This window comes from Maylandia zebra, linkage group LG3, assembly GCF_041146795.1.
Source record: "Maylandia zebra isolate NMK-2024a linkage group LG3, Mzebra_GT3a, whole genome shotgun sequence".
Classification (NCBI taxonomy): Eukaryota; Metazoa; Chordata; class Actinopteri; order Cichliformes; family Cichlidae; genus Maylandia; species Maylandia zebra.
The window spans coordinates 3,818,649-3,841,686 of NC_135169.1; the positions used below are offsets into that span (position 1 = coordinate 3,818,649).

Genomic DNA, 23,038 nt, shown 5'->3' on the forward strand with positions numbered 1-23,038 from the left:
AATGTGCTGCAAAAAGGTTAAGGTGATATCGCTGTTTCAGGCCATGCATAAATCACAGGTGGTAATGCTCAGGTTGATGAAATAATCAACAAAGCACAAACAATGGGCTTTCCAATTCTACAGGTGTTAATTCTTGACATACTGTGATAAAATACTTGCCACAGTTTGGCACCATGGTGCCAAACTGTGGCAAGCTAGATGTGTGAGTGTGGGTGGAAGACATCTAAAGAGAAAAGTGTTACTGGACAGTAATGGCATGAGTAGCAATTTGTCCAGATGGCCACAAGAAAGAAAGCCATTCAAGACTTGTAGGCACAAAGAAATTTTGGATTTATTTAAATGTTTAATGTAAGTTGTTTGTGTTTTCTGCATTCATTTAACCTCAAGAGCTAATTGTTATTTGCTGCAGACCAAGTGAAAGCATGTGTAATGGACATAGCTACCATGACATCATCACTGAGGGAGAGCAGAAACATGCAAGTCCCTGTTAAGTCCATGCATGAAGCCTCGAGCTATATTTACATCACCATCTTGGTATTTTGAACCCACGTGAGGTTGGTTAGGGTGGATCTTACTATCGAAGTGAGAAAACTAGTCCAGAGGGGAAGCTTCAAAGTGTTCAGTGACAGTTCTGTGTATCCAATCATATATTGTATAGCAAGACTCTGTTAACAAACAGCTTGGTTCATTTAATTGTACAAAATGAAAAATGTCTCCACATGTCCACCTATCCTGGATCATGTGACAGAGCAGGTGCGAGCTGACTGTGTGTTGAGAGAAGGAGGAACTAAATCACAAACAAAAAGCGAGCCTTTTATTGTAGCGGAACATGAATACAAAAATAAAGCAAAAAGGCAAACAGGGGTAAAACTAAACTGGAAAAACTAAACTATGATAACTGACATGAACATGATTATGAGCAGGAGCATGATGGACGCTACAGGACAAAACAAGGCTTGAAATATGAACATGCCCCAAACAGAATCATGAGAAAATACTAGAACCTGACGTGACTTGAAGGAAGGCAAAAAGACAACCTGATAACCATCTGCTGCTGCATTCTGGGGTGGGTTCAAGAGAGCCAGCTAAGCGATGTAATCTCCCACTTCACGGAATCACATGGCCAGAACAGCATGCCCAGGAGGCATCCTTATTAGATGCCCGATGATCGTTGTGCCAACTTTAACAGTGAAATTGGTTCACTGGGGCCTCCACCATCAACTGCTGCCCAGCAGGGGCACTGTGGTCTGACTCAAGTGGACTTCAGAGGAACTGCAGTTTTTGAAACTTGTGATTTTTGATTACTTGTTGTTACACATGGTTTGAAACTATGAGTAATAAGTGACGACCCCCCCCCCCCCCCCCCCCCCCCCACCCACCACCACCACCACCATCGTCACCACACACAGACACAGACACGGAACAAGTGTACAGTTTGTCCATGCAGTTGGCTTTTGCCTGTTTGTACTGTTCTGTGTCAAAACAAGCGCTGACCTTTCAAAAATGCAGAGAGAGGATGTGTGTTGTGTCTTATTTTCCTGTGTTCGCTCTGTTCACAAGCACATTAAGATAGTATAATAGGAAAAAGCTCATCTATGACAAAAGATGCTTTGATTGGAATTAAAAAATGTTAATGAATACCAGAGGTATGCAAGGTAAAGGTTAAAATGTCTCATGTTCTTTTTGGTTTGCTAAAGTCCCCCCCCCCCCAACAGTATGTGGTTTTTTAACAGGATGTTGTCGCCACTTTTGCTACAAAACGGTCAGTGAAACTGCAGCGTGCAGACGCTATGAAGACAGTTTTGCTTCTGCTCTGTAAGTACTGAACAACAAACCCAAAACTTTTTCATCACAAACAGCATACTATATATACTATACTGTAGCTTAAGAACCACAGAGATGGTTTTGGATTTTTGCTACATGTATTTTGATCTCTTTGTTTACATGGCACACTGAGTTACGTAATTGTGATACTTGGTTATGTTTTATCTGATGTTGCTTAGCACTTTTTTTTATTTCTGTTTTTACGTTTATTTAAGTGTTTGTCTAATAGTATGTTTAACACAAAGTACTGCAGCAATTTCCTGTTGTAAATCTGCTCAACATTTGGCAATAAACCCTTTTCTGATTCTGAAAGTTAAATAACGACTGAGCTTCACCCGTAACTTTGTGTCAAATATAAGTAACACAAATACATAGACTCAAATGTTTGGGAGTTTTCAGAAGCACTCACACACTGTGTGGTTTGACTTTCATTTCAGTGTTGAGCACCTGCCGGACGTCAGCCCACAGTCGTGGTAAGGTTCAGCCCTGTGTGTGTGTGTATGCTAGTGTGAATGTAATGTTAGTAAAAAAATGTGAGCATTTTATTCACCTATACTTTGGAAACACTAGGTTTATAGATGTGAACTCTTCATAGTAAAGTAATTATGGAGTGAATATGTTAAGAAGTTACTGGAAGCTTTTTTCTTTTTAAAAATCCCAAATCTGCTCTTCTGCTTCTTCTAACGGTCTCTGCTCGTCTACTCACGAGGCCAAAGAAACAGAGAAACAGCTGCATGAGTAATTTCTTCTTTAAAACAAAATCAATTTGGAATAATGGAAATGGGAAAATGTCCCAAAATGTTTCACCGATCACCAAACAAAACAAAAAAACGTCCCCTAACCGTATTGATGAAGCATCTTTTATCAAACTAAGCATTGTTATTGTAGCCTTAGCTTAAGCCGCACATTTGTTCCTTGGTAAACACATTCATTTCAGTACACATGGCCAGGTTTTCATCTGGTCTTTAAGTCTGACGTCATTAGTTGTGTCTGGGCCCAAACTCCGCTGCAGGTCCCAAAGTCAAATGATCACTGCAGCATTACTGAGAGTTGGAAAACTGTCTAAATTCTTTCATCTGTAATAAAATGATCAGTGTGGATGCTCCACCAGGTGTAACAATTAAGTTTAACATCCAGGCATCCATGAAAACAGAATTTATTACATTTAACAGAGTTAGAAGTTAGCAGAGACTTAGCGCGCTAGTTTCCATCTAAATATAATATAGCCTGTGCTGACTGAAAGATTTCTTAAACAAATTAAGACGTACAGCTCTGCTCTCACTTCCGACATAAATGAAAACAGGAAACTAAACAGCAGTGATGTTTGTAAGGTTACTGAAGTTGGACTAGCTGGTTTATAATGATAGCTACACAGCTATGTTAGCATGAGATTAGCATAGTGAAGCTGGAGGATGAACACTAACTTTTTTCGTCAGTCAGTTTTTTTCGTTAGTCACTAATATACTGCTGCATGGGCTGGAGTTACATCGTAAGGGTTTAAAAACTGAGCTTTAAAATTAATAGTGGTCATAAAAACCAAGGGAGGCCGAGAGTCAGTGATCACTTTTTTTTTTTTTTTAAGATTAAATAGAACAAGATACAAAGCATTAAAACATGTTAAAAACACAAAAACCTTACTAAATGCAGGGTAGTCTGGGCCCGGAAGCAGGATTCCTCACGGCATCACTTAAAGACTGGATAGATCTTTGGCGCAAAAATGCTATTGCATGCCTGTCAAACTCCAGAAATTTTTATAGATTCAACTAAAGAAATTGGAGCAAATTACAGCTTTTTGCAGCAGGTAACAAAGTGTCTACAGATACATTTTCAAGTTCTTTGTCAAGTTGTCCACCAGTGATCTGTAAGACAACATGTCACACAGCAGATAAATGTCCGATCAGAGCACAAGAACAAATAGCTGCCTTACTTTACTGTTTATTACTGCTGTGGGGCAACATAACACATGAGTTCTGTTAATCACATTTCTTCTGTGTGTGTGTGAAGTGAAGCACACCATCATCAGATCTCTCAGACTCATTATGGTAACGACAGCAATTGCAAAGCTCAGTTGTTCCCCTGTTTCACTAACTTGGTAACTCTCTGGGTTTTTGATTAATTCAGTGAGTGCATTTACTCACTTTGGCTAACATCTGGTCTCAAATAATAACCCCTCAGAAACAGCACTCAGCTGAAAAATCAAAATTTGAGCATTTTTATTCAGCAAATGTTCAGAAAGCCCAAAAGAACCACTTGCTTATTTTATTTAGGCCATTGCATGGGAAGGAAACAGGAAGTCAGTCGACTTAGGAGGCACGGCTCTCATTGGTGCAGGTTCAACAGAGAAAGGCACGTTTTCTTTAGGCCAAAGTTTGCATGAGTTTACATGACACCAGAGTTTGTAGTGGAGGAAGCTTTCTCAGCACGGGGTCGACTGTTCAACTACTGTTCATACGTAGGATGGTACGACAAAAGTTACCCACTTAGCCTCTTTTCTTACACAGAATATAAGGCTAAGAACATTTTTTTGTTTATTGTTGTTACTGCCATTTCTAGCTACTTTTTTTGTGCATCACCTCTGTGATGTAGTTGTGATCCACCCTTCATTTCTTTATACTTTGCTAGGAAAATAGAAATACCCTATAAGAGGAAAGAATTTGTCGAATTCTAAAATGCTTAAAATAAATCCTTTATTATTCTGAGCTGCATTAGATAGTCTTCAGGAACAGTTCTCCAGGCTCCTCGAAGGATCAAAAATCTTATTTGGATGTTGATGACTATGATTCATGGTGTTCCTGATGGCGTGTTTTTCTATCAAGGTGTACTTTTACTGCAGTGGCAGTGTTTGAGCTCATTTCCATGCAGAAAAATCAATCTGCTATCAATCAGATGCTTTTCAGATGGTATTTCATGATAGATGAAAAATCTGATGCTGCTCTTTGACAAGAACGTCAACACCACCAACTGAAGCCCCATAGCACAGATGGCTGTACTCACTATTGCACCTCTCTCCTGACCTCCATACATATTGATGATGATTTAAACCAACGTTTTATCATTTCACATGATCTGTTATGGCTAAAAGTTGTCACTTTCAGTGCAGTTCTTTTGTCAATACCTTTGCCTTTTCTCCCTCTTTCCCTTCTTTAAGAATGGCTTTTATTTTAGCTTCTTTAAGGGTACATGACTAGTTTTTTAGCTAATAGGTATTTGGTGCAAAAAATACTATTTCATGCTGTTCCAATTTTTATTGACTCAACTAAAGAAATTGGAGCAAATTATAGCTTTTAGCAGCAGGTAACAAAGTGTCTACAGATACATTTTTAAATTCTTTGTCAAGTTGTCGGGGTGGCTGTAGCTCAGGTGGCAGAGCAGATCAGCCACTACCCAGAAGGTCGGTAGTTTGATGCCAGGCTGCTCCAGTCTGCATGGCAAATATCTTTGGGCAAGATACTAACCCCATGTTGCTCTCCGATGCATCCATCGGAGTGTGAATGTGTTTGAATGTTAGATACTTAGCACTTAATCTTGGAAGAAGTGCTTGTGTGAATGGGTGTGATTGGGTGAATGAATTAGTTGTATAAAGCACTTTGTGTGCTCAGGCAGAGTAGAAAAGCGCCAGTCTATTTACCATTTGTCTATTATGTGGTGACACAATACTGGGTCATGTCTTAGGTGTTGGAAGGATTCATTACTTAGTGTTTACAACCAAACCAAACAAAAAAACCCCAAAACAAACATTTATCTGAAAATAGTTCGAGAAATGAGTGCCAAAGGAGCCAATATCCAAGTAAAGTCTTTGATAGACTTTCAGAAAGCCTGGAGAACTGCTGATCAAGACCTCTTTAAAAAAATTAAAAGAAAGTCTTTCTCCTTCAAAGCAAAATATTAAGAAGTGAAATGTGTCTTTGTGTCTAGACACTCAAAAAATGACTGATACTGAAAGGAAAAACCCTACTGTTCTTCTGTTACTGTAAACTGTAAAATTAAACTAAACTAAAACTGTTACTGTTACTGTTCTTCTGTCTCTCTCAGCTTCTTTGAAGGTCATTCCCAACTGGTCTCAGTTTTTTGAGTACGAGAAAATTACTCTCAGCTGTGACGAGATAACCTCTGGTGAATGGACGGTGTGGAGATACACTACAGAAGGGTCAGTTTACCTCTGAAATACCAAAATGCACACAGAACAAATCTGACAGGTTAAAGGAAGACCATTATTAATGTTTCACTCAACTAACAACAAATCCAATATACATTTAATTTCCAGACGCTATTAATCGCCCTTTAGGTGTGTTTCCTTATTTCAGATAATGTTAGTCTGGGTTGTGATTATCTGTTCATACATATTAAGAATCCTTAAATCCATCCATATAATAAGAAATATAGTAAAATACAGTTTTATCACTATTCTTATAGTTGTATTCAAAGTTGAATTATCCTTAGGTGATGTTGCTTCTATTTGCATCTTGAGCTAATTATTGCTGCTTAACAAGTTGAAGCTATGAGGACAACCAAACTTTTGATTTTGACATTTTTAGAAACCGAGTCCTTGAGCAGGGAGTCTGTGTAGCACTTATAACTGCAGATAAAGTAAAACTGTGGCACTTCCTGCTGATTTTGAACTTTTGGCCTACTACAGATCATATTGCACGTTTAGTATCAGTTACTACAGTGAACTAGTTTGGTAAAAGGAGAGCCATCTTCATGACAAAAAACAAGAACAAAAACACAGCATCTGACTTAAGACTTAATCTTTTTTACCACTTCACCCTGTTTGGAGAAGTATAGTGATAAAAGCATTAGTAGAGATTTAACTCATCTGTCCGGTAGCCAAAGCCTCTCTTTCATGGCTCATGTTAACCCTTCTTTGCCTTAAATTGTTTTCTGAAATTTGGGATGGAACCACCAACCTAATTAGTAAAGCTCCGGCTCTACCTGGTGTACCTTCAGCCACCCTGGAAAGCTCCGCCTTTTTAATACTTGGGTTTTAAAGGTCAAACTGGTTACTGGTTACAAACTGTTACAAATGTAACCATGAAAGTTGGTACTGTGTTATTCTTGGGCTGTCAGTCAATGCTGTCAACCTTCACGTATGGCTCATTTACCCTTTTGTTTCAGTATCTTTATTTTTCAGTGAGTAGGGTTGCTGTTTCACAGCAGTCGTATCACTTTCAGTGAAAGCAAAGAAAAAGCAGAAGAAAAGAAACAAATCAGCAAGAAAAATGAAGAACAAATTCAAAAGGTCTCGTGACAAACTACTGAAAAACTGATATTTAGTAAGTTGGAATAAGAGCAACAGAACCACTTTGTGAGTGATAAGGATACCAGGAGATATCTGGAAAATGCTATTATATCATGTCCTCGTCCTCGTTTGAGAATGTTCGAATAATTTAGAAACTGTTCAGTGTAACATGGAGAGTTAAATCCAGTCCATTACAGAAATAAATTGTTACTTAATTCATTAATCATTTTAGGAACTGAAATAAATAAATTTCACATGTGTAACTGATTAAAATGTATAATGTGTCCTCAGATTGAAACTGTCTGACTGCACCTCGGGTTGGGGTACTGAGTCTTCCTCTACCTGTGAAATGAAGACAGTCAAGCGTTCTAATTCAGGTGTTTACTGGTGCCAGTCCACACACGGTCACAGCAGTAATGCCATCAACATCGCTGTCAGTGGTAAGCGTCATCAAACTGCATCTCAGCATGACTGTAGGCAAAGCCACATAAATACTTCATCCTTCTGCTTCCTGTTTTAGGACAATACACATACTCAAGGCTTGTTGTGAAATTCAATGTGACTCTTATATGCGTGATTTAGATTTCCTCTCTTCATTGAACCTTTGCAACATGCACAAATAAATCAACACAACTGTAACACTGTTACTATACACGGCAGTGTTTTATAAAATGTGACTGTTTAATTTACCATTAGATTGTTAAAGCTCAAAAAACATATTCCCATCTAAGTGGGATCAAAACAGGGAGACACTATACACGCTAAAAACCATAATACAATAAATAAAAAGCATATGTAACTGTGGAGAGTGTTATACATAAGTCTATATAAAACAGTCTGGCTATACCTCTTGTTGCTCTCCACTTGTATTTAGGAGAGGCTGAGCAACACAAGCGTCTTCCTTTTTCTGTTTTCCTAACAAAACATGAACATGGAAACACCACAAAGGAGAAAGAAAAAAAGAACTAATAACATACAGTGCATTTGTTTCTTTGCACTGAACCAGTTGCTCAAGCATTTGACATTTTCAGACGACAGGGCAGCGCTTCTTCTGAACAACATGGCCAGAAAGTGAAAATAACCTCTCACATGGTATGGATGTGGCAAGTGCTGCCACGTACTTGCGTTTAAGGTACCATCTCAGTGCTTGAGCCACACACTTCTCAATACAGTCCTCCTCTTCATCAGATGAATACTGTGATGCAAGCGTGAGAGCTGATCTTTTCTTAGATGGCTCATATGGCTCAAGAGTTTGGAGTTCGCCTTGTAATCGGAAGGTTGCCGGTTCGAGCCCCGGCTTGGACAGTCTCGGTCGTTGTGTCCTTGGGCAAGACACTTCACCCGTTGCCTACTGGTGGTGGTCAGAGGGCCCGGTGGCGCCAGTGTCCGGCAGCCTCGCCTCTGTCAGTGCGCCCCAGGGTGGCTGTGGCTACAATGTAGCTGCCATCACCAGTGTGTGAATGGGTGGATGACTGGATATGTAAAGCGCTTTGGGGTCCTTAGGGACTAGTAAAGCACTATATAAATACAGGCCATTTACCATTTACCATATGTTGCTGGTTGTTCAGGCTATGCAGGCCTCTCCCTCTCCCTCAGCAATGCACTGATCAAGCGCCACACCTCAGCCCTGTCAGGTCTGCTAAGAAACCTAGGATCCAGTGCTGTCGCAACCCTGAGCCACATGACGCCAGTTTCTTCCTTGTGCTTCTCCATTTTTGCTTTGAAGGTCTCCTTGAACTTAACCATGTAAGCTGGGTCATCCTCAGAGACCTCCATCACTCGCGACAGGTGACACATCGCTGGCAGCACCACTGAACCAGGAAACAAACTTCTCCCCTCCCAAAAGTTCAGATATATACCTGCAGTTTTAGAGAAACACACTTCATTAAGAATTTGTTACATTCATTTGTATAAGGTTAAAAAGGCCTTTGACCTTTCTGCATTTTGCCAATGCAAGGTTAAATTGACTGTTCTGTGTGATGGCTCGATGAAGGCTGTGTGCGACGCAAGGCATGTGCTCAAATGGCAGCTGCCTGGCCGCTAACCATGTTGTGTGCACTGTCACTGGTCAGCGTGCTGATTTTATGTTCAATTCCCCACTGTCTAGCTAAATGCTTAAAGTGCACGCCGCACGTGTCAGCGAAGTGCCTCTCCTCCGTCTTCATAACAGTCAAAACATGCGAGTGAAGTTCCCTCTGTGGTGAAAAAATAATGTGCTGTTATTCCAGGGTATATGGTAAATGGTCTGTATTTGTATAGCACTTTTCTAGTCCCTAAGGACCCCAAAGCACTTTACACAACCAGTCATCCACACATTCACACACTGGTGATGGCAAGCTACATTGTAGCCACAGCCACCCTGGGGCGCACTGACAGAGGCGAGGCTGCTGGACACTGGCGCCACCGGGCCCTCTGACCACCACCAGGAGGCAACGGGTGAAGTGTCTTGCCCAAGGACACAACGACCGAGACTGTCCAAGCCGGGGCTTGAACTGGCAACCTTCCGATTACAAGGCGAACTCCCAACTCTTGAGTCACGATCGCGGTATGATTACTTGGAGAAGTCCAATAGTCTCCAGTGAGTGCAACCGTGTTGGTCTGCCCCAAAGCCTCCTCGACTTTGGTTTTCTCATCTTCATACAAGTTGTGTATCTTGGTTACAGTGGTGGCTCTCGAAGGCAATTCATACGTGCAGTCGCAAATTATTTCAAGTAGCCCCTCATCCTCCACAATGATAATTGGCCTCCATGCTGTAGCCACCCATTTTGCTATGGCTGTTGAAAATTTGTTGGTTGTAGAATTGTCCAGACGTCTCCTTTGAAAACTATCCAGCGTGGTCTGCCTTTGGCGAGAGGGAGGAGGTCTCTCTGTGTTAGCTATGTGCTTGGTTAGCAAGTGGTATTTGAGACTGGATGTACTATGGTGATAACTCAGTTCACATCGACAGTAAATTCAAATTCAATTTACTTTGTTTTTGTCAAGAAAACCATCTGGCATTGCATGGCAAAATTGAACTTGCTGTTCAAAAGACCTTTTCCTTTATCTATTTCTGCTCAAATCTACAACTGCTGCGTTGCTTCCTGATTTCTGAAAAAAGGGGGCGGGCCAAAGATCACAGGCTGTTAATTCTGTGTCAAAAAAAAAAAAATAAAGCTGTTTAAATGTTTTTGCATTTATGCATTATTATCGCATCAACATTGACATTTGTGTGTTCCCCTCTTGCCCCTGCGGGCGATCTATCCTTCAAGCTCAGGTCCTCTACCAGAGGCCTGGGAGCTTGAGGGTCCTGTGTTGTGTTATGGCGTTCCATGTATGCCCTGCCTGCTAGCATCTTGCACCCTGCTGTAATGTGCTGGATTGTCTCAGGGGCATCATAGGAATATATAAATGTATTATATACCCAAAGCAAAAGCCCAGGAGGAGGAGTGGCAGCAATCTTTCACTCCAGCTAATTAATGAATTAAGACCCAAATTTTTAATTCATTTTTTGAAAGCCGGTCAATAATAATAATAATAATAATAATCATCATCATCATCATCATCATCATCATCATCATCATCATCAACTGTCTCTGAACGTCTCCAAGAAAATAGTAACCTATTTTCTTGGAGACGTTCAGAGACAGTTGATTTTCTTACCACCATTGTTCTAGGTCAGTCACTGCTTCCCTCTAGGCTGTCTCATCACCTGAAGTCAAGCAACAACATTTTTTGCCTTTCTGTTGGTTTAGAGAACCCAGTCATCCTGCAGATTCCTGCTGCCCCTGTGGTGGAGGGAGATAACATCACTCTGCTCTGTAGAACAAAGAATCCCTCCAACAAATCAGCTGATTTCTTTAAAGATGGTATCTTCATCAAAAAGGAAAATGCACGTCACATGACCATCTACCAAGCATCAAAGGCTCATCAAGGTTCCTACAAATGCAGCATTGGTGGTCGTGATTCACCATCCAGCTGGCTGCTGATACAAGGTAAAGAACGAAGAATCAAGTCAACCGTAGATCTAAACATTTTAGAGGTGTCTAACAGATGGAAAAACAAAACAACACAATTGGTGGTTTGTACAAACTCTTATTATAATCTCGAGCTACCAGAAACCTCCTTACATTTTAAAATCAAGTGACTGAATAAGAGCAGCTGAAGCTGAAGTTACTCAGGACTGGAGAACATCTGATAACCATCGGTCACTAGGGAAAAATATGCTGGGTGAGGTCACTCACTCAAAAAACCTGTGATCCCTTTGGCTGCTGGAGTATTATTTGTGTGCTTTTCATTTCAGATTAGTTTAGTTTTTGTCCAAGAAAAAAAGTGAAAAGCAATCAAAGGGTCATCTTAAGGTTGTGCAGTTTTTTACCATCTTGAATGCAGCTGAACAAATTTTTAAACACACTGATGTAAAGTCTGCTTCTGTCCCCAGATGATGCTGACCCCCCAACTCTCACACCGTCTCCCAACACAGCTCAGCTGTTTGAGTATAAGAGCCTGAACCTGAACTGTGGTGTTCAAGGATGGACAGTAAAGAGGTTCACAACATTTGCTGAAGACCTGTCCAGTTGTCAAGCATGGGGGCAAGTCGTTTCCCATGGCTGCGTCCTCCCTACGACCAAGCAGCCTGACAGCGCGGTTTATTGGTGCGAGTCTGCTACACAGCAGCGGAGCAACTCAGTCAACATCACTGTTCATGGTATGTTCAGTAAAAAAACCCTTTAGAAACAGAAACTCTTCAAATTTTCTAAGAATGAGGGACGACTAAAAGTAAACATAATTGTCCCAACAACTGAAAGTTGTAAAAGAACCAAGAGACAGATGCAGATACAATTGAAGGGTGCATGTGTGTGGGAGGGGGGCATGAAACCTTGAGAAACTAACCTTTTTCTGAACCAGCTGAAGGGAAATCATTGTGAATGTCTTGTAACCATTGCGTGGCAGGCAGGAAGTGTAACCCAAAGCAGTACTCGCAGCTTTTATTAGCTGTTTTCTACTGAGGAAGAAAAACAACTGACTGTCAGGATTATAGGACCCAAACGCAGGACTCTGTATGATGAATACAGCACTTTTATTTACAGTGCAGCAAATAGTCATGACCCGATAAATCCCATGCGTGATCCTGATGAGTGTGCGTCCCCGATTCCCATGCTGTGTCTTCTCCCAGTGTCCGTGGTCCTAGTTTCCGCTCCCTGCGTGTCTACGTGCAACATGCTTGCTTGTCCTCTCATTTACACAAATCTCCTGGAAAATCACAGAGGAACGAGGGAAAGGGAAGCAGGTGGATGACGGCTGACACTTGCACGGTCGGACCTTAGACCCTACTTCTGTTGGGATTTACACTCCTGGGAAAGTTTGCAACTCTCTTGAATGTTGTTTACTTGTGAGTTATCTTCCTTACTGAAGAATGATGGACTTTATCTCCGAGCAGGTCGAGATACTCCGGTAATCCTGCAGAGTCCCGTCCTCCCCATGATGAAGGGAGATAATGTTACTCTGCTCTGTGAAACAAAGAACACTCAGTCCACCCTCCCAGCAACTTTCTACAAAGATAACTCTATTGTTGGTACTGAGCCTAGAGGTCACATGATCATCTATAATGTCACCAAGTCTCATGAAGGCATCTACAAGTGTAACATGAGTGTGGGAGAGTCTCCATCCAGCTGGCTGTTCATTATAGGTAAAACAGGATGACTGAAAGCTTTGAAAGTCCAAAGAATCAAGTGACTGTCATCTTTTTTAAATTTATTTTCTTTATTTACTGAACCAGCTGTGCTTGTTTGTTTCTAGATCCTGATGCTCCCGCCTCACAGTCAGATTCAGACAAAAACCTGTCTTCTCTGGGAATGCTGCGCCACATCTTGGTGTACTTTCCATATATAATCTCTACATTCCTCATGGTCTCTATATATCGTGGGTCTACAGGTAACATTATTATGTTCAAATATCACCCATCCATCCATTTAGTTAAATCCTGTGTTTATCCCTTCCTGTTTCCATTATCATCTATGTTTTGTCCTTTGTCCGTCTGCTGCCCAGCTGTGCTCCCAGGTGTTTCCACTCGTTCCTAATCACCTCCAGTGTATTTATAGTCTGTGTCTGCTGCTGTTCTTTGTCGCGTCCTCCCTCATTATGCGTGTAGTCTCTGTCTAGTTTGTTTTATTTGCTATTACAAATAAACGCTATGATTTATAGTCATCCTCTGTCTCTGGAAGTAGTGCATTCTGGATCCACTGGCTAGCAAACTGTGGTTTGTGACCAAGGTTGGATTCTTCTGCCTGATTTCTGGTGGTGTAGAAGTAGACAGTCTCCATAGGGATGAGGTTTTGGGGGGATGGCAGGAATAGAGAAGCTGCAGAGAGGCAGATAACACTGCAAGGAAAACAAGAAGTGTGCATATATCAAGGGCCATTAGGTTCAAAATGAGAATTGAATCTAAAAGAATTACTTTTGATATGTTCTCTTTGTTAAACAATCAGTGAGATGTGGGCTGTCAGTTTTTGGTCATTTGCATTGTTTCACACAATTAATGCCCACTATACACTTAACAGGAAGAAGCTCACATCAAAGAACAATGTCTCCACCCACTGAGGAAGATGAAGACCATCCGTATGATGATGCTATGGCTGATGTCACCACTGAGCATAGTTTCTAATAAAATCTTTGTCATCTTGTTTCCTAAACATTTTGCACTTTTCAGAACAAAATACTTGTTTCATGTAAATGTTTTTCTGGTTTACATTTTGTTTTCAATGTTTTTTTTTATATAAATAAAGATTAAAAGCTATTTTTACAGCTGACTGGTATTCTTTAAAAGCATTGTCCTGACAGCGGGAATTATCAGTGTTAGAGATAAACTTCTATTTTTATTTGTTTGAATGTGCCCTGATTGGAACATTTAAATGTCACCTTAGGCCTCTGTTGTGTTAGACTGGGGATGAAGATTCACAGTGAGCAGAACTACTCTTGGTGATGTGCTGCCACCTGCTGTCTGCTTTCTGTCAGTGCTCAGGCTGTCCATCCCTGAGACTGTGGAGCTACAGCAGGGAACTAAAGCCAAGTGATTAAAGCCCAGAAAATTTACTAAACCAGTTTTATTCAACTTAACACCTGAAAGAAACCTTAAAGTGACAGCTAAAGAAAACCAAATATTTCTGCACTTTTTTTCTGATGCTGACAAATGTTAAGTGCTGTTTAAATGATTCAGTGTTAGAATTTTAAATCTAAAACAGCCAAACATTGCTGCCTATTTCAGCTGTCAGAGGTTGCGAAGCGGGGTACACCCTGTGACAGGTCCTCAGTTTGTCACAGAGCAAACACAGAACTATTAATGTTTATTTACAAGATCAATTTAAAATCAACTTGAATTGGAATATTTCTAACATTTTGAGTTATTTTCCAGTGTTAGAAAATCAGCACTGCTCAGTGTTAGCCATTGTTAATCTTCAAAACTGACTAGATTACTTTTAAACATATAACACTGTCAAAAGTGTTAATTTAACACTCAACAGTGTTGTATTTAACACTCAGAGGTGTGGGCCCATATAGAGACTCTCTAGTGTTAATTTAACACTGGAGATTTTGCTGTGTGGCACTGTAACCTGATTGGCTACAGTAAGAACATAAACTCATGCTATCTGTTTGGGCGTATGTTTGTGTTGACTTGAGCCTCATATTGATCTCCAATCTCAGTAAAAACCTGTGTTGTTTATGAAGGCCTGGGTTGTAAGGCAGTGGTCTCACTGGTCTCAACTGAATATGAAAGGCAGAAGAGGCCAGCTTTGCCAGCAACACCCTGTAGGAGGTGCTCTAGTAGAAGAACTCCAGGAAAATGAAAAAACAACTGAAGGATGATGATGCAGCTGGTGTTGGTGGTTTTGATAAACAGAGTAACAAGTGCACTTAAAATTAAAGTTAATGTCAAAGTGCAATTAAAAACAGCAATATTTTAAAACAAAAACAAGCCAAAAGGACTGAAGTCCAGCACAGACAGGTCAGAAATCATCTGTCTTGTTGGTGCTTTTGGCAGATTTCAGCCTGTAAATATTGCCAAATATCAATGATGTGACTAAATACAAGATCATCTAAGTAAAGAAATGCACACACATGAAGTATGTAATAAACACACATCTTCAAGACACGTTACTGTCTCTGTTTATAGCAGTGAAGACAAACAGGAAATAAGTCAAAGCGCTGGTTAGCAGTTTGGTTACTGTGTTTTTCCTCATCAACGGCGATACTGTTAAACTGAGAGGACGTATAGGCACAAGCAGCTTTTCCTGCTCACCGAAAACTGGAAAAACACAGGTGAGTCCTGCCGGTTCCTCATCCTCAAATCATCTGTATTTCTACTGATTTCATACTTAACTTAAAAGATGACTTTTAGTAGCTCCTGCCACAGGAAAGAGAAGCACTTCACACAGCTACCTCAGGACCACAGCCTCCTTCTGCCAGTGTTCAAGATTCAGTATATATAAAATAAGATAAGATAAGATAAGATAAGATAAGATAAGATAAGATAAGATAAGATAAGACTTTATTGATCCCAGAATCGTCTCGTATTCATAGAAAATATTACGTGTTTCATCTTGAGGTGAAAAGAAATGCAGTTTGTCCCGGACTTCAGCTACAATGAAAAAGACACACAGCTGGAGTTATTCTGTGTATTTGCTGCACAGCTGCCTCTTCTTCTCTCATCCTCTCACCCTTCCTCTCCTGTTTCTACTTCAATCATGAAACTGATCAATGGTCAGCTGATCGGCTCTCTTGTTTGTTTATCGCCCACTTTGCGTCAGAAAGAAGAAACCAGCAGATGTAGCGCTAAACAGCAGCACGTTTAAGCTTGATCAGCTGTTGTTAGAATTTATTTAATATTAATTTCTAGTATCAGCTGATGTTTGCTGGAGCCACAATTGTTAGATTTATATGGTTGATTGTCATTTATGCTTAGAAATATTTACTCATATATGCTTAGAGTTTTATAATCAATTGCATATTGATAGAGGTTTGATCCTTAGCAGTCTGTAAAGACTCTGTGTGCCTTCCAGAGTGTTCATACAGTGGGGCAAAAAAGTATTTAGTCAGCCACCGATTGTGCAAGTTCCCCCACTTAAAATGATGACAGAGGTCAGTAATTTGCACCAGAGGTACACTTCAACTGTGAGAGACAGAATGTGAAAGAAAAATCCATGAATTCACATGGTAGGATTTGTAAAGAATTTATTCGTAAATTAGGGTGGAAAATAAGTATTTGGTCACCTCAAACATGGAAAATCTCTGGCTCTCACAGACCTGTAACGTCTTCTGTAAGACGCTTTTCTGTCCCCCACTCGTTACCTGTATGAATGGCACCTGTTTGAACTCATCATCTGTATAAAAGACACCTGTCCACAGCCTCAAACAGTCAGACTCCAAACTCCGCCATGGCCAAGACCAAAGAGCTTTCGAAGGACACCAGGAAAAGTATTGTAGACCTGCACCAGACTGGGAAGAGTGAATCTACAATAGGCAAGCAGCTTGGTGTGAAAAAATCAACTGTGGGAGCAATCATCAGAAAATGGAAGACATACAAGACCACTGATAATCTCCCACGATCTGGGGCTCCACGCAAGATCTCATCCCGTGGGGTCAAAATGATCATGAGAACGGTGAGCAAAGATCCCAGAACCACACGGGGGGACCTGGTGAATGACCTGCAGAGAGCTGGGACCAAAGTAACAAAGGTCACCATCAGTAACACACTACAACGGCAGGGAATCAAATCCTGCAGTGCCAGACGTGTTCCGCTGCTGAAGCCAGTGCATGTCCAGGCCCGTCTGAAGTTTGCCAGAGAGCACATGGATGATACAGCAGAGGATTGGGAGAATGTCATGTGGTCAGATGAAACCAAATTAGAACTTTTTGGTATAAACTCAACTTGTCGTGTTTGGAGGAAGAAGAATACTGAGTTGCATCCCAAGAACACCATACCTACTGTGAAGCATGGGGGTGGAAACATCATGCTATGGGGCTGTTTTTCTGCCAAGGGGACAGGACGACTGATCCGTGTTAAGGACAGAATGAATGGGGCCATGTATCGTGAGATTTTGAGCCAAAACCTCCTTCCATCAGTGAGAACTTTGAAGATGAAACGAGGCTGGGTGGGTCTTCCAACATGACAATGATCCAAAACACACCGCCCGGGCAACAAAGGAGTGGCTCCGTAAGAAGCATTTGAAAGTCCTGGAGTGGCCTAGCCAGTCTCCAGACCTCAACCCCATAGAAAATCTGTGGCGGGAGTTGAAAGTCCGTGTTGCTCGGCGACAGCCCCAAAACATCACTGCTCTCGAGAAGATCTGCATGGAGGAATGGGCCAAAATACCAGCTACTGTGTGCAAACCTGGTAAAGACCTATAGTAAACGTTTGACCTCTGTTATTGCCAACAAAGGTTATGTTACAAAGTATTGAGTTGTATTTTTGTTATTGACCAAATACTTATTTTCCACCCTGATTTACGAATAAATTCTTTACAAATCCTATCATGTGGATTCATGGATTTTTTTTTTTCACATTCTGTCTCTCACAGTTGAAGTGTACCTCTGGTGCAAATTACTGACCTCTGTCATCATTTTAGGTGGGGGGACTTGCACAATCGGTGGCTGACTAAATACTGGACGCTAACTGCTGACAGTTCAATGTCTTTGGTACAGCGCTGTTCCTTCACAGTGATGTGCCCAGGTTACACCATCGCTCACTGATGTACATTGGCAGTCCCCCACCTCTCCTCTTACCACTCTCCATTGCATTCCTCTAACCAGTTGAAAGCCATCCAGAGTTATGACATAGTCCGGTGTGTGGTCCGTGAGCCATGTCTCAGGGATCAGTAGGAGGCTGCTCTGCTGGTACTCCCACTACAGTCTGGTTAGCGCAATTAGCTCTTCCATCTTGTTGGGTAAAGATCTTACATTACCCATGAGAATGGATTGAATGCTTGGTTTGTACCGTCTCCTTCTTTCCCGTTACTTCACTCCAGCCCTGCATCCCCTCCTCCGACGCCGTAATTTCTTCGCAATCTTGGGTTGCTCCTCCGGGAGCACCTGTTGCCCAGTAGCTGCTCCCTACTGTAAACAATGGGGTGGCTTAGAGGTTCTCCAGAAGTGGTGGTGAAAAGTCCCAAAAAGAGTAGAAGGCATGCTACTACTCTCATGAAAATTTGTGGGTCAATGTCCAGTTGCACTTCAAATAAAACACGACCAAGAGTGTCGGGGAGAAAAGTGTAAAACACAAGAAAAAAAATCAATCAAGTTATGGTAATGTGATAGTATAAGTGACTGCTTTAATCTACATGTGCCGTCATTTTTGTATCAAGTGAAAGCTTTCTGAGGATTAAATACAATAATCATCCTCAAACACATAAATTAACTTTGATCAGATGAAAGAAGGTTGGTCTTGAAGAACCTCTGTGATTTGTATTTATTTTTCAGCCACAGAAGCATGATTGACTCAACAAATATGACTTCACCTCTCAACCACACGCATGATCTTTTTATCCCATCAGTCAACCCTTTCTTTATGCTGGTCTACAGTCTGCTGTTTCTGGTACGGTTAAAATTTTCAGATTGCGCCCTGTTAGAACCTGAATGTTTGAAAGTCCTGTCCTCTTCATCCTCTCGGTGTCTCTTCAGGTGGGTTTACTCCTCAATGGCTTCATCCTAAAGTTTTACTTTCACCAAGTTCGGCAGCAGGCCTCAAACAGCTTGATGGTCTACCTGAAGCACCTGACAGCTGCTGACTTCCTGCTCTGCCTCTCTCTGCCATTGCGGATAATCCACTATGCCAGCAGCTCTGGCATTGTTTACATACTCCACTGCAGCATTGGAGCTACTTCCCTGTACCTCAACATGTACGCCAGCATCCTGTTCATGGGGTACATCGCTGTTAACAGGTAAGGAACCTTTACTGAGTATCATTTGCAGTTCACGAGAATGTTAAAACCAGATTATTGGGTTATTTACAAACTCTTCAGTCCTAGCAACAACACGAATATTTATTTTCACCGTATAGTGACTTCTGCATATTTGGCACCACTGTGACTTTTTTTGGTGAAGTTTGTTTTACCACATTTTCTCTTCTCTCTGCAGATATCTGAAGATCGTCCATCCTTCAGGAACTCACATCCTGCAGACAGTACGAACTGCCCACGTCGTCTCCACGGTCACCTGGGTTTTTCTTCTGGCTCAAACAATCGCCTACAACATTATGTTCTTCATCACTCACAATCCTCTGGCCTCTGACCGCTGCTACTGTGGGCCCCTCTTCAGTACGTCATTCAGCGTCCTTCATAAAACATTTCAAATCAGCTGCACCATCATCTTCCTCTTGGTCTTCATATCCCTGGTCTTCTTCTACTACAGCACCTCCCGCAAGGTGTTGCAGGCACAGCAGAGGCAGCTGGCCTCCTCTAGCTCTGAGAAGCTGGTGAAATCTTGCAGAAACATGTTGGTGCTGGTCAGCATCTTCTGTGTTTGTTTTGTGCCCTATCACCTGGTTCGTGTTCCCTATAGTTTTTTCTGGAATAACTCTGTGGGTGGGGTGTTATACTACCTGAAGGAGGCTGCCACCATGGTGTCAGTTTTTAATGTCTGTCTGGACCCTCTTGTTTACTTTTTCATCTGTAAGACTTTTCGGGCTCAGGTGAGAAAGATGTCCAGGAGAGTCAACGATCCAACAAAGAGAAGGGGAGAAAGCATCAAGAGCAACAAGGCAAACCAGTGAGCTGTAAAGTAAAGAGTTTCTGCTGAGTTCAGAGGTCAATATGAGGCTCAACTCAGCAATTCATTTGGAGGCGATGACATCATGTTATTTAAAAAAAATATATTTTCAATAAATTTGAAACAATTTAAAGGAAACCTTTTCCATCCTACCATCAACAGCTATTTTGTTTGTAATATTTTAGAGGTGGAAGGAAAAAAATGAATCAATCTTGAATGAGGCTGTAACATGTGTTGTGGAGAATTTAACAATAACCTGCAACACACCCAGTGAGCTTGATTTGAAGTGGGTTTAATAAACACATTGCAATGTGGAGAAAGCCCTTACATCTTATAAACAGAGACACAGACAGAGAACATTCCACAACTCATATGTTGGCCTCTCACGGGGGGGCTATACCTCCTCCCTCACAGAGAGAATTATGACCTTGTTTTCTGCTTGGCCGCCACCTAAGGATTTACATCCCTGATAAGCAGGAGTCCCACTATCTGTTTAACCTCTCCCATTACAATGGCCTCACTGTGTTTACATTCCACATGCATGCAAACTAGCTACAGGAGTGCTCTTACTATAGTAAAGTGAGAAAGTGATATTACTATAACTAATGTGATATGATTCAATATGTGATTAATACATGAGAAAAGAAATCTTCCACCACACATGACAAAACGTGAACCACTCCGGACACTCTCTGGATGCGCCGTGAGAACTGAACCTCTCTCCTGCATGCGTGGCTTAGTTTTTAACCTTTCATCTTTCATTTGCTTTTCCAAAATGTAGTCAAAATTGATAAATGATCACCTTGTTGTTCTTTACTGTTTGTATGAGAGTAAAATGAGCGTTGTTCTTTGTGACCTGGATTATGTCGTTAATCTGTGTCACACAGACTGACATTAACTCTGTGGTCATAGCGTCCTGTTTCTGATGCGACTACAGGTTCTCAAGTTTTACTGCAGGGCAGTTACCTTTAAAACACACACACACACACACACACACACACACACACACACACACACACACACACACAGTAAATCTTAAACTATGAGGAGTTTAATGGAAATGTGACAGTATTTAAGTTGCGAGATTCAAGTTTCATGAATCATCCTGACATGTTGACCAGTTCTTATATTCATCTTGTTGCTTCAGCATGTTTTGAAGCATCACCTTGTAAACTCTCTGGTTTACATGGTTTCACAGCAGCAGTCTACATGAAGAGAAGAAAGATATATGAGCTATATCAAAATATGAGCTATTCATCAGCACTTGTAGCTATTGCAACAATAATATAATGTTTGCAGCTGTATATGACTAATTATCGGTCACATTTTCTTTAGATATTGTAAAAAATAATCTAAAGGTTTTTAAATTGTGTGTAAAGATTTTTTTATTTATGTGTACATTAACAACGTGACATGTGAAACTGAGACACTGATATAAATATAAATGTCTTAAATTCAGTTCCAGCATTGCAACAAACCAAACTTTTTAAAAATTCAGGTCTCAGATTTATTCTGCATAGACCTCAGGCTCCACAGACATGGATACACTGGAGGCACAGATAACCCTGAACAATATGACCACTGGGCTTCTGTATGTTTTATATTTTTTGTATGTTTGTATGTTGCCCATGACTAACACATCAGCTACTTCCTCCTACTGTTTCCACTGAGCTAACAGCGGAGGCTACAGTCAGATTTCTCAAGACAAAACTAATAATAGAGTGTGTATAGTTGTGGGAAAGTGTGTGTCTGTCCTGTACGTTTGTGTGTGTGTTAACGTTCAGTGTGAGCACAGGAAGCAGTTTGAAAGTCTAAGACCTCGAGTGTCATCAAGGAGGCAAAATTCACAGCCTTCATGTGGTTTGATGCTCTTTTCTGATTGGCTGTTGTTTAAGTGAAGAACTTTCTGAGCTGCTCAGTTGGGTTTGTACTGTACTCTTTAAGAGTGTGTTATGAATAGCACAAGGCCTGCATGTCACATAAACTAAATGCTTCCTGGATTTTGTTTTTCACATTAAAAGTTTATTGCCACCACTTCACTTGCAACACTTATGTGAAAGCAAGATGGTGATCTTTCACCATGATGGTACATCTTTCACCATCTTACAATGCTTGATTGCAACCATTCCCCAACTCTCTGTGAATGGTCATGGCCATTGATCAGTGGGTTTTGGTCAGTGGTTGTTGATCAATGGTCATGAGAATTTGCATAATTATGATTAAGGAACTGACCTCCCAGCCCATTGTTCCTACAGGCTGGTTTCAGTCATTATGCAAATGTACTGTTTATAAGATTCGGGAAACCTGCAGTCAGCTGAGACTGAAGAAGTCACTTGGATGTGTGACGAAACGTTTCTCCCACAAACCGCTACGTCCAGATGAACAGAATCAACTTTTTGGAGACATAAGAGATAACCTTTTGTTTTCTGGTATCCCAGAGTTTGCTGGAGAGCATGCGGAAACCCCTCCTGTCCCTCCTCCCGCTCCATCACACCACCACACTTGCAGAGGATTACAAGTTTGTCACTGAGGTACAGGGGAGGCATTCCTCCTCTGTCCCCTTCTGGCCACATGTGCCTTAATTTTAGTCCCCAGTCTACACATCCACTGTAGCAAAGTATGTGTCAGCGTGAATTACATTACCCAGCAGCCTTGGTAAGGTCATAGGACTCATGGGACTCCTGAGTTAGCGAGCCTGACTTAGTTCCTGGGCTGACAATGCAGAAGAGAGCTGCTGGGACGGAAAGCAAATAGCCCATCCTGTGTTTGTTGTGAATGGTGTGCATCACATAAACCTGAGTTAATGTTACATGTGTAAGATGTGGCTGTAGCTCAGGAAGCAGAGCAGGTCTCCTACTGATTGGAAGATGTCTGTGAAGGTTCTCAGTCATCCAGGTCATCGTAGTCTAAGGAGCTTGGAAAGAAAAGCGTCTGGACTCCTTTAAGTTGCTTGAAGACGTTTCACCTCTCATCCGAGGAGCTTCTTCAGTTCTAAGGTCAAATGGCGGAGAGTCCCAGATATAAACCTAGTGGGAGTATCCCCCCATAGAGGGACAAAAGGACCCCCTCATGATCCTCTACCTAATCACATGAGCCAAGGTGTGAAAACGGGTGTGGGTCACAATCAGCAAAGGTTTCGGGTGAGCTCATTGTGAAACCTGGCCCCACCCTATCATGTGATTTCCTGAGGTCAGATGGCCCAGGATGTGAGTGGGCGTTAAGGTGTCTGGGAAGGAAACT

General features: G+C 41.4%; 1 protein-coding gene across 1 annotated transcript; it reads left to right on the plus strand.

The window, feature by feature from the left end:
• Positions 1-1,765: 1,765 nt before the first annotated feature.
• On the plus strand, positions 1,766-13,835 carry LOC101478773 (Fc receptor-like protein 4). Its single transcript, XM_004575726.3, has 9 exons — positions 1,766-1,815; positions 2,262-2,297; positions 5,857-5,971; positions 7,355-7,503; positions 10,795-11,034; positions 11,481-11,747; positions 12,480-12,728; positions 12,839-12,973; positions 13,600-13,835. The coding sequence occupies exons 1-9, from the start codon at positions 1,791-1,793 to the stop codon at positions 13,701-13,703; spliced, it is 1,320 nt and encodes a 439-aa protein (XP_004575783.3). The 5' UTR covers positions 1,766-1,790; the 3' UTR covers positions 13,704-13,835.
• Positions 13,836-23,038: the final 9,203 nt, after the last annotated feature.

What these genes read in the sequence shown, in the direction of transcription:
- LOC101478773 (XM_004575726.3), top strand. Translation starts at nt 1,791, where the DNA reads ATGAAGACAGTTTTGCTTCTGCTCT. An exon ending in CAGCTGGCTGCTGATACAAG is followed by an intron (nt 11,035 to 11,480) that starts GTAAAGAACGAA and finishes TTCTGTCCCCAG; the next exon opens with ATGATGCTGACCCCCCAACT. An exon ending in TATATATCGTGGGTCTACAG is followed by an intron (nt 12,974 to 13,599) that starts GTAACATTATTA and finishes TACACTTAACAG; the next exon opens with GAAGAAGCTCACATCAAAGA.